The 13,160-nt window shown below is 37.7% G+C and overlaps 1 protein-coding gene across 1 annotated transcript in view; it reads right to left on the bottom strand.

The window, feature by feature from the left end:
- Window positions 1-8,122: 8,122 nt before the first annotated feature.
- Window positions 8,123-13,160, bottom strand: part of LOC138362999 (uncharacterized) — a 37,097-nt gene continuing 32,059 nt past the window's right edge. The window contains exon 4 of the mRNA XM_069321660.1: window positions 8,123-11,244. Coding sequence (XP_069177761.1) covers window positions 11,125-11,244 — 120 coding nt within the window. The 3' untranslated portion in view covers window positions 8,123-11,124. The remainder of the gene's footprint in view (window positions 11,245-13,160) is intronic.

Genomic DNA, 13,160 nt, shown 5'->3' on the forward strand with positions numbered 1-13,160 from the left:
TTTCAGGTTACTATTTACTGCAAAGTGAATAGAGGCATTAGTGTGTGTATGTTTGTGTCTGTGTGTGTGTGTGTGTACGTGTGTGTGTGCACGTGTGTGTGTGCGTGTGTATACTCACCTAGTTGTGGTTGCGGGGGTTGAGCTCTGGCTCTTTGGTCCCACCTCTCAACTGGCAATCAACTGATGTACAGATTCCTGAGCCTACTGGGCTCTATCATATCTGCATTTGAAACTGTGTATGGAGTCAGCCTCCACCACATCACTGCCTAATGCATTCCATCTATTAACTACTCTGACACTGAAAAAGTTCTTTCTAACATCCCAGTGGCTCATTTGGGTACTAAGTTTCCACCTGTGTCCCCTTGTTCGCCTACCACTCGTGTTAAACAGTTTATCTTTATGTACCCTATCAATTGCTCTGAGAATTTTGTAGGTAGTGATCATGTCTCCCCTTACTCTTCTGTCTTCCAGTGTCACGAGGTGCATTTCTCGCAGCCTGTCCTCGTAACTCATGCCTCTTAGCCCTGGGACTAGCCTATTGGCATACCACCAAACTTTTTCAAGCTTCGTCTTGTGCTTGACAAGCTAGGTATGTGTGTGTGTGTACGTGTATAACACACACGTACTTATGTGGTACGTATGTACTACATAATTGTAAGGCGTTTGCTGAATTAGAAAAGTCGGCTAGCAGTCCACCCTTAACGACACAATTAACTCATTACATAAAAAAATACGTGGTTGTGCAATAGTGTGTGAGAATTGGGGAACTGGTGTGCATTTAGACGACTGGTGAGGACCAACAATGACGTAGAAGGATGGCACCAGCGTCTGAATCAAAGGGCAGTGAGGGACAACTTGGCTTTATATATATTTTAATCCCCTTACTATACCGTGAGGCGTCCCTGGTAACCTTGCAATGCCAACTGGTTTCTGATCAAAAGCTAAAGTCCAGTCGCCGCAAGGGCAATAAAGAGAAACAGGAACATTTGTGGAGGCTTTGGGACCGTTACGAGGAAAAACAGGTAAGCACCTCACAGTTCCTCAAGGAATGTTCGCGTTTTATCCCAGGAAGTGCCTGAACTAGAATTAGAAAACAGCAGTCTGTTTACTGGTTGTTATTTAACTTAAGTTAGTTGTAAATGATAATGTAAAAATAACCACTGAGAACTGATGAGTTGCCCAAGACTTTTGCTCGTAAAGAGGGAATTGATTACAAACTTGGACTGCCTTTGAGCAGCCTGAGGGCAGCAATATCCCAGGAACATCAACTAAATTTCGGAGACTTGAGGCAAAGTGAAATTCACACCAGTTACTCCATCTATCATCATTCTATTATGCAGGAAGAACAGCACGTCTATGGGTCATCCAATAATGTTAGCAGACTTCTAGATGTTACCACTGCTAGGCTTAGGCTCGGTTACAAGTACCTCTGGGAGTTTGTAACATCTGCTGATGTAGATTTGACTAAATGTAAACTCTGTCAGCAGAACTATTCGCGTACTTTGCGTCATTATATAATGGAATGTGAAAAAATCGCGGAATTTAGAGATAACACCATCAATAGTGTTCAAGAAATGTGTAAGTACTTCATTCATAATGATGTGATGCTCGAAATTTTAGCGAAGTATCCAAAATTTGCTTACTGTAGGTAATGCATGCACATGACTGTAAAGCTGCCGCCCAGTTGGGTAGGTGTGGAGCACATGACTGTAAAGCTGCCGCCCAGTTGGGTGGGTGTGGAGCACATGACTGTAAAGCTGCCGCCCAGTTGGGTGGGTGTGCAGCAAGACTAGTAACTGTGTGACTCACCATAGATGTAAAGTGCCTTGTATAGTGACTGTTGTGAGCCTCTTGTTGATCACTTGTGACACAAAGATTATTGATGTGTGTATTTGTGTAGGTGATTAGATATGTATGTGTATGTATATATGTATACGTATATATATATGTACATGTATGTATGAGAGTGTGTACATGTATATATAATATTAATAATTTTGTAACTAGCGTCACAAATTGTTATTTGCTTAGCTAAACGAACTAGAGGGTTCAGTTCCTGAACCGATTATGTGCCTCTGTAATCCTTTACACCACCGCCCACGGGATGGGTATGGGGTGCATAATAAAGAAAGAAATTGAATTGAATTGGTCTGATTAAGACTTTATGACCATGTAATCTATGTTTTGCTCCATTACTTACTGGTTGAGTATGGGGTGCATAACAAATAATAGCCTCCTTCGGGGGAGCCTTGTTTCTAAACGTGTTAGTCTTAAATCCTTTAATCTCAAATCTTGCTACAATGTACCTCTTAATATATGTTATGTACTCTCGCAACCCAATGTACCTTCTTGTATATAAATAAATATATATATTTTGCCCGAAACGCATTGCGTAATAGTGGCTTTAGGCATTGTATGTACTAGCTCTTTCTATATATCAATCCATTAATGTAACATCACTTGTATGTATATACCTTACCTGAATAAACATCTGAATCTGAATCTGAATCTGAAATAGATTTCAACTGTAAGGGGGTATGGTTTGCACCTTGTTATTCTAATAATAGATAAATAATTTTAATAATGGAAGCGCTAATTATATGAACAAGTGCCAACATGTATTTATTCAGACGAGAACAACAGCGAACACAAACCAGCGCATATACGAACGGAATGGTTTGTATGTACAAACTTCTCAGTGAACGAAGTTGTTTCTAGCCCGGTATCCGAAATTGCAGTACACGACTTGACCAGTCCCCGACTGCAAAGACGGACTGCATTAGACGGACCGCCGAGTGATGTCTGGGGCCAGAGTTGGATATTGTCCTAATAGCAGCTTTGTGTTGAGTAATTAGAGGACGTAAATGATTTTGGGTAGTAGAACCCCAAGCACAAATACCATAGTTGAGATATGGATAGATGAGGGAGTAATAGAGCGTCACCAGGGCAGGGTGAGTTACATAATATTTGATCTTAAAAAGAATGCCAACAGTTTTTGAAACTTTTTTTGATATATTTAGAATGTGTCCCTGGAAATTCAGCTCGCTGGTCAATGGGAACGCCAAGGAATTTGTCATCCATTTTGTTACAAATTTGGGTATTGTTTATTCTGAGATTTATTTGATTAGAGGATTTATTACCAAACAGAATATAGAAAGTTTTGTCAATGTTAAGGGTGAGTTTGTTGGCAGTTAGCCAAAGATGGACTTTATTTAGCTCAGTATTTACTGTGGCATTTAGAGCAAGGGGGTCAGAACTGGAGTAAATGAAGGTTGTATCGTCAGCAAATAGAATTGGTTTGAGGTGTTGGGAGGCATTTGGAAGGTCATTAATGTAGATGAGAAAGAGGAGAGGGCCAAGTATGCTGCCCTGAGGAACACCGATGTTGATGGGTAGGGTGGGAGAAATTGAATTGTTCACAGAAACATACTGGAGCCTGTCAGTATGGTAAGACTTGAGGTATTGTAGGGAGTGTCCTCTGACTCCATAATGATGTAATTTAAGAAGAAGGTTTTGGTGGTTGACAGTGTCAAAAGCCTTACGCAGGTCCACAAATAACCCAACAGGAAACTCATTTTTACCAAGAGCTGCATGAATCAAGTTAATCATACTAATAAGTGCATCGTTAGTGCTTTTTTTGGGTCTGAAGCCATATTGACAAGAGCTAAGTATATTGTGTTTTTCTAGATAAGAGTAAAGCTGCTTGTAGAATAGTTTTTCAAATATTTTTGACAAGTTAGGCAGGATTGATATAGGTCTGTAGTTGTTAACATCTGTGAGATCACCACATTTGTGGACAGGGGTTACTCTTGCTTTTTTTAGAATATCTGGAAAGGTTTGGAGTTCAAGTGACTTGTTGAAGAGCAATGCAATAGCAGGGGCTAAAGATCTGGAGGCTTTTTTGTAAATTAAAGTTGGTATCTCCTCAAGGGCACTAGACTTGGTTTTAAGGGAAAGGATTATCTCATTAACGTTAGTGGAATTTGTAGGCTTTAGGTACAGAGATTGTGGATAGTTACCTGTAAGATAGTCTTTAACATCAGTACTGGAAGATGGAATGTCATTTGCAAGGGATGACCCAATGGAAGAGAAGAACCTATTGAACTCAATAGCAGAATCAGAATTTAACATGGCTGAAAAATGTTGACCAAACCACACACTAGAAACTGAAGAGACGACGACGTTTCGGTCCGTCCTGGACTATTATCAAGCCGATTGTGGAATCATTATCAAGACAATCGACTTGATAATTACCAGTCTTTACCAGTCTCCGTGGTGCAGTGGTAAGACACTCATCTGGCGTTCCGCGAGCGCTTTGTCCTGGGTTCGTATCCTGGCCGGGGAGGTGCCTCCCACCTATTTACTGAGCGCAAATCCATCCGGGCCTCCCACCTGTTTACTGGGTGCAAATCCTTAACTGTAGCCTCTGTTTAACTCAACAGTAAATTGGTACTTGGTTGTAAAAACAATTCTTCGTGGGGGTCGTATTTCAGGGACCTGCCCGAAACGCTAAGCATACTAGTGGCTGTACAAGAATGTAACAACTCTTGTATATATCTCAAAAAAATATAAAATAATGGTCCAGGACAGATCGAAACGTCGTCGTCTTTTCAATTTCTAGTGTGTGGTTTGTCCAACAATATATAATGTTTTAGCGAAAGCATCATTATTACATGTAATAATGTATGAGTACTGTACTGTATTATAATTTACTGAGAAGCACCATGATTTCTGCTAAGTGCTAACCTTTAACTGGATGCACTGTAGAATAGTGGCTTAAATCATGGGTTGAAACATTAGTTGACACAGAATGGAGGCTTACTATAACTTGTTTTAACTATTTTCAGTAAAGAGTAAACTATTTTAGTAAAGAGAGTATTCATCCGTCAACATCTATCATCTTTGCTGACGACTTCACTACAATCATAATTATTAAGACTTAAAATCATCCAAAATACTAATGTAAGGAGCCATAGGTGGTAGCTATGTATACCATAGGTGAACTATAATTTTAATTAATAATTCTAATAATTATTATTATTCATCATTTAACGTTGCTTCAAGTCAACTATATTTTCTTGATTTTCTCAGAATATTGGTACTCTTGAGGCTCCTCAAAGGCAATCAGAGATGGTAATTAATTCCCTCCTTATGAGCAAATGATTTAGCTAAATTTGGAGCACTGTGTGCTCAGTCCTACAAGGTCTCTGTGCCATCCTTTGTGCTCTGTGTTCCACAAGCCCGAATTACTGACCATTCCCATTATGCATGAACTGTATAATAAATTGATTGTTTTTTCATATATATTACCCAATACCCATCAGCTGTTTGAGGATGAGCTGCAGAGTACATGTGGGGGTAAAGAATCCATGTGTGGGTACAGAGAACATGTAGTGGTACGGAGTATATGTGGTGATACAGGGTACATATAATTCATTGTGTCAGGGGACAGGAAACCAGACTATATTCATACATGTTAGGCTTATATCGTGGTCCCTCCTCACCAAGGCCAAATTACTTCCCTGCCAAGGATGCAACCCCACAATATGCTGACTAACTCCTGAGTACCTACTCACTGCTAGGTGAACAGAAGCAGTAGGTGAAAGGAAATGTACCCCACCACTTCTGTCCTGCCCGGGATTCGATTTCGGAATTCTTGATTGTGCGTCGAGAATGAACCCGTCTGTACTCTGCCCAGCCCGTCCTCGACTCGAGTTCATTACATCCATTGGTCGATTTTTATATGCTGTTCATTCAAAACAGGAATTTTCTCAAATATAAATTCGTATTATAATCAGCCGTCCTCCAAACAAAGACCCAAAAATGATTCCATGCACCTGCCAAACCCCTTGCCCCCTGTTTATGAATGAAAAACGGTTTACACACGACTCACAACTGATTTTGTTGGAACACTTCCAGAACAAGTGTTTCACTGACGAATTTTGTGACAAAGATACAGCAATGTAACAAAGGCTATAGGCCCGGATGGAATCTCACCATGGATACTAAAGGAAGGAGCAGAAGTTCTGTGCCTGCCACTATCTATGGTGTACAACAAATCACTGGTAACAGGTGAACTGCCAAAAATTTGGAAGATGGCCAATGTAGTCCCAATATACAAGGGTGATAGACAGGAGGCATTGAACTACAGGCCAGTGTACCTAACTTGCATACCATGCAAGATGATGGAGAAGATTGTGCAAAAAAAAAGTAAGTAATTATCAAAAGAAGGCACCAAGTTGGGAAAGCTATGTAGCACTTGTGAAAAAAAAACTAGTGGAACATCTGGAGCAAAAGAACTTTCTAACACAACATCAGCATGGGTTCAGGGATGGCAAATTATGCCTCACAGGATTAATTGAATTCTATGACCAGGCAAGATAGAGAGAGCTGGGCAGACTGCATATTTTTGGATTGCCAGAAAGCTTTTGACACAGTATCACATGAGAGACTAGTGCACAAGCTGGAGATGCAGGTGGGAGTGAAAGGGAAGATATTCCACCAGATAAGGGAGTACCTAAGCAACAGAAGACAGTCACTGTGAGGGGGAAGGTCTCAGAGTGACGAAGCATAACCAGTGGAGTCCCACAGGGATCAATCCTTGGGGTCCGTCTAATTATCACAAGCTACCACAAGCTACACAAGCTTCAGAAAGTTTCCTGGCAATACGTTAGTAATGAATAAATATGATATGTTAAGTTAGGCTGACCTAACCTAACCTAACCTATCCTAACCTAACCTAACTTAACTAAACCAAACCAAACCTAACCTAACCTAACCGAAGCTTGGATCTTCGACTTGATTTGGCGTCACCATCTTTTTATTTTCGTCTAATTTCTTTATAAAAAGATACTTTTTCAGATTAAAATTATGTTTTTTCGTGTTGTACATTCAGCACCAACATTATAATGAGTAAATATATCATTTATTCATTACTAACGTATTGCCAGGAAGCTTTCTGAAGCTTGTGTAGCTTGTGGTAGCTTGTGGTAATCAGACGGACCGAATCCTTGGACCTATACTGTTTCTGATATATGTAAATGATCTCCCAGAGAGAATAGACTTGTTCCTCTCAATGTAAGCATATTTGTATAGTAATACAAATATGTAAAACAGTAAGAGATATTCTTTTCCATTAAGAGCATAATGCTTTTGGAATCAGCATGGATTACTAAATGATCCATGGGTTGGGCTTCCACAAACTTACCCAAAAGCATCTGGGTACTCCTATGTATTTTATACTTCATTCTGACTGGAAAGTGTTAAGGTATTAGTAATAATGTTCAAATAGGTATTTTATTGCAAGAATGGGGAAAATGGTCTTGTAGAGATCTCTGGAACACAACCCTACCTTTCCCATAAACTGTACTTAAGTTTGGTTTGTACAGTTTTAATTTGCTCACATTTTTCAAGGAATATAATTCATATGCAGTCTGGAGGACTAGTGTATTAAGACACACAAGAACTTATCTGAATACTTGGCCACTTCAATGACTGGTTCACTGCCCGACATCTTTCCTTCCGTTACCTTTCTTACTGTACTTAGCGCAACCCGTCCTCCTAAAAGAGTGTCACATTTTGTTGCATACTTTACCTATGGCCAAAAATTGCCATATTAGAAAATGATAACAGCTTGCAAAATTGATATACTGTCCCATTTTCTGTTTGGGGTCCTCTGGTAGGTTAGGAAAGGACACTTTAGTACGATAGTTTCTTGACGTTGGGAAACCTTTGGAAGATGGGCTGCTTAGCAAAATGTATAGACAGCTCACAGAATAACCAATAAAATGTATTCAATATAAATGTTTTCTGCCAATATAATGTAACTACAGTATTTATTGTAGGAATTGTTATTGTATAAATGTATACCTAAAAGCCATATGATTGCCCTTGCATTTGATCATTCTCATTGGTATAGATCTTTCTCTACCTTTTTAATGTACAATTTGGTTTTGTAATGATAATTTAAATTCAGCATTTCCCAAGTCGTTGTCTTATGCAAATTATGGCACATCAAAATAAGTGTACAAGCTGTTGTACATTTACCTTGTAAATTAGCAGGCAGTTACTTGCAGCTCATAAATAGTGCAATACTGTGTTAAAATGTGTAGGCAAAGGCTGCTTATTACAAAATCCTCTTTATTGAATATCTCCAAGCAATAAACACAAGTAAATAATTTGAAGAATTATTTTAAAAGCACAACTTACAAACAAACTATCCATGCTTCATAATTTTTTGGCCTTTCTTGCTACTGATGAACTCTTGATACAAGATTTTAACAATTACATTATAAGCAACAGCTTGACAGATATGACTCCTTCAGTGACAGATATAATCCCTTCATTACTGCGATTTATGTTGTAGACATTAAATATGGTAGCAGCAAATTGGCCAGATTCTCCTTCAATGTAATATATTGGATTATATCATATACACTGTGCTTCATTATTTTTACATTATTATTTTATTTCTCAATATACAATATACAGTATTAAGTGTATTAAATTATGCTTGACAAATGCAAAGGTCCAAATATGAATAAAGTCAGTATTAAGTGAGAGAAAATATTTACAAAGGAGACAAACACATTTGATTCAAACTTATGAGCCAACTGTTACTTGGATTCATATGCAAAGGATACATGTCAGCTCAAAGATACACGCAACATAGTACATATTACCCGGTAATAACAAATTCTAAACATAAGCTAGTGTGAATTTTTCCTGTTTATGTTATTACTGAATGAAAGTAATAGTTATCAGTGTTGCAAAAATAACAATATGCAAAGTAAAAAATAAATTTGCAAATAGATTTGATCATATCACTGTAGACACCAGACACAATGCAGTACAACTGGGAAGGGATGGACTGGTGAGTGGCCACATTTCTTGACTGAGATGCAGTATTCCCTACAAATAGATTATAAAATCTAAATTTCTGTCTATCATCATATCCAAAAAAGTTTTTAACATGTTCATCAAAAAATACCAGCCTGTTAGATCTTCAATTTGTAGTCTACACAAATAATTTATTATTAAGATACATGCATTAGATGGTTATTATCGAGAGGGCAACATTACACATAACATTCAATAAATGATAATATTGGAGGTGGCACCTTGTACAAAATACAAATGGATGAATCTTGTCATCAAGCTAAAATGGGATCAGAGCAATTCTGAATACAGCATGTGTTATCCTAGTTATTTTATATTTTTTTTTACTGTATGTTCATTTATATTTAATTAAAAAATGCCTAATATAAGGGAATCAATTCTTAAATGCCTGTGTTTACATATCATTAACTAACACAAGAAACCAAGACTTTATTTTGTCAATGTTGAAAAATTGAATGTATATCAATTTACTGTGTTACTGTATGTTTATTAACAGAGCTGTTTAACTAACAGCAGTCGCCATGATCCTCTAAATCGCATGTTGTCTACAGTTAGTGACAAAGGATGGGCAACACAGCACATGGCAGTGATAATTCCTGGTCCTAAAATTCTCCAAGCATTCTAGGAGTACATATAATAATAATAATAATTGATTTGCAAGAAGGTACAAAGGGATGGAGCTGATTATTTATACACAACACTGTATAATATTACAAAATGACCTGACAAGCAGGATTCGTTAACAGGCTAGCGTTGAAACCCCTGATCTTACACCAGCCACACTGTGTTTCAGTAAAAACAGATAGATTTTAAACAAAATATATACCAGTATATCAAAATCTATTCTCTCTTTCTCTTGTAAACAGTTTGTATTTCTCTAAAGTTATATCTTTTAATGATATTGCATTAATATGTAAACTAACATAGACATTAATTCTATATCATAAAAATATGAATATAGATATAAGATATTTAATACCCAAATTATCTTCTCTCCAAACACAAACATTTTGTAGGTTGTCAAGCTTTGCCTGATACAAATGTATGTACTGTATGTGTGTATATATGTATGTATATAAACTGTATATATAGTATATACATAATATTGTATAATATATATATATATATATATATATATATATATATATATATATATATATATATATATATATATATATATATATATATATATATATATATATATATATATATCTATCACACACACAGCTACAATAGTGTGTGTTCTCCACCAAATGTGAGAGCATGACTTACCTGTTTGTAATTGGGGAGAAGATAATATTGACGATGTGCTAGTGTGAGTAGTCGAGAAAATATATTAAATTACATTTTAATTATTATTTATCCTGTTAAATATACATTAAAGCCTAAATGAAGTCATAATATAAGAACTTGACTATTTACTACTGTTATTCTTATTAATCTTTACAAGCCCCAACTGACTATAATATAGTACAAAGTATACTTTTTTTCAACAGGGGCATCATCTATTCCATATTCTTTTCTTTTTTTAATCATTCAAAATCAGGGGCAGTGTATTAGTAAAAATTTATATAATTTTAATACATTTTTTGAACTTCAAAGAGATAATTCAGTTTATAAACATCTTTTGAGTCGACTAGGGATTGGTTAATCTTCAATCTATGGATAAAGCAAAACAATATATATATGAAAGCTTTTTGCCAATACAAAAATGAACTGTATATGGCTTCTAAAAAAGGCTTGTACTGTTTTAGGGATCTGGGCCAAGTAAGTCAAATTCTGAGCCATAACAAGAGGGCAAGTGTATAGACACTTATTGAGTCCCATAGGCTGCTGCGTTGACTCAAGCTCACCTAAACAAACAACTGAGCGGCTCTGCCCCAAATGAGGACAAGACTTAAGAACATGTAGTATGGCATCCCTAAATATAGTTTTAGGCTGAGAAGTTCATACACATGAATATGGAGATCAAAATAAGCTCAAGTAACTTCCATAATACCATTGAAGATCATTACACTTGTTCCTTCTTGTTGGTATAATTCAAATTCTTGTAAGGAAATTACATCCATTTACAGTTTGAGATAATTTCAAAAGTAAAGCTGTAACGTGAGCAGAATTGTGACATGAATGGGTGAGAGTTTGCACTTGGTAAGAACAAGTTGCTCCATAGTTAATAACTGGGGCTTCTTGAATGATTGAGGAGATCTCCAACAACTAGCCCCAAGTTTATGGGTTACGCTTCAGAACAGGGCCAGAGAAGGATGAGTGCGGATGCGAGTCCTTCCAGTCACGGTACAAGTAGAAGGAGCCAATGGCATAAGTCAGCATATTGAAAACACCAAAAACCTGCAAATAAAAATAATTTTTTAACCATTGTAAATGTGCAGAATGCAAATTTAACATAATAATGGGCCTCGTGTAGGTACATGTCAGGAACATGAGGTCTCTGCATGGCTTGCAAAAAACCCTTCCCCACAGCCAAGGGTGAGACAACACAGACAACCATACACGTGATAGACAGATCAAATGATGCTTAACTCTTAGGCAGTGGTTATCGTCTATTGACCATCCAATAGACGATATTGGCACTAACCACAGTGCCAATAGACTATTGTCTATTGGCACTGTGGTTATCATCAAAAGACGACTTAAATAATTATTGTCTGGGTTTTTCTTGTATAATGCAAATATGGATGTAATGGACTTTACCTTGACCCGTGAAATAAATTCGACTAACATTTCATGGTACGAATGCGGTTATCATCATGAACGATACTAGAGGAATGTGGTCATCGTCATATGACGATTTAAACAATTATTGTCTGGGTTTTACATGAATGATGCCAATATGGATATAACAACTCTCTGTAGATGTAAATAAAGAAAAACAAAACAAGTGATAAAACAATCAATGAATCAGTGAAATATCGAAGGATAAAACAGGAAGCGTCAACAAAGTCGAGCACCGGGTTTTGACAAGTGCCAGAAGCAGTCTTGCCGAGTGCCTCCACTCAGTGAAATGATATTCATTTTCTTTTTTTTTTTTTTACATTTTGCATACAAATTAATAATTCTATAATGAAAAAAAATCCTTTTCTTTTTATCTTTTATACTTGCCTAGCTGTGCTTGCGGGGATTGAGCTTCAGCTCTTTAGTCTCGCCTCTCAACTGTCAATCAACTGACACAGTTTTGTGCACAGGTAGTCATGGCCATTTTTCCATAGCAGCTATCTAAAAGTTAATCTGATTGACCAAGCAACTTGCTCACCATGAAAAGCCTCAGACCATAGGCTACTTCAGAGTGAAACAATTTTAATATATATTTCTAGATACATTTCTTAATTTATATATTATACACTAGATATATTTCCATCCCAGTCAATTAAGAGAGGTATCTCTGGTTGCTATGCCAGATATAATATTTCAATAGTCAAATAAAATTATGAATACAGCACTGTATTCATAAAAACAAAACAAAATCAGTCTCTGTGCACATACAGTATATTGAAATTCAAACATAAGAGAATGGGTGTGGGTGGATGGGGATGGGAGAGGGTCATTTTGTGGCTGGATGGGGGTGGGGGAGGGTCATTGGGTGTGTGGATGGAGGTGGGGGAGGGTCATTGGATGGGTGGATGGGGGGTGGGGAGGGCTGGAGGGTGGGAGGATGAGGAGTGCTGATGGGTGTGTTGGTTCACCTTATGGGTTCCCACAGTCAGGTACAGGAAGGCCGTTTGGGTTATCGAGGTCCTCCAATTCAACTACAGTACTGACCTTCCCCAGGATGCAACCCACAACCGTTGCATAACTCTCGGGTACCTATTTACCAGTAGGTAAACAGAGGCATCAGATAAAAGGAAATATTGCCCAACCACTTTAGTCTTACTGAGCAAATTGAACGCAGGAGCTTTTGTCTGTGACTTAACTGTGCTACATATGGGCATATTGATGGAGTAAACAGGGGGTTGATGTTTGATTGATAGGTGTGTAGTGAACTTAAAATTTGACTTATCAAAAGATGAAAACAAGAGGGACTTTCCCGGGAGGCGATCGTTGCTCGCTCCTCAATGTGAAGTCGAGACAACTGGCTGCAACCACTGACCCAAAGCGACACAGGCCCGACCAGGCCCAGGAACATAAACTAGGTAATGCGCAGCCAGGACCCTGTTCGACCGCCAAAAATCCCGTGCCCCAGTGTCAGCCCAAGACATGTTACCGAAGACAGCAGCAAGAGCAGCAAACTTGCGAACGTCGTGGGCACA

Source organism: Procambarus clarkii, chromosome 10 (assembly GCF_040958095.1).
Source record: "Procambarus clarkii isolate CNS0578487 chromosome 10, FALCON_Pclarkii_2.0, whole genome shotgun sequence".
Taxonomy (NCBI): Eukaryota; Metazoa; Arthropoda; class Malacostraca; order Decapoda; family Cambaridae; genus Procambarus; species Procambarus clarkii.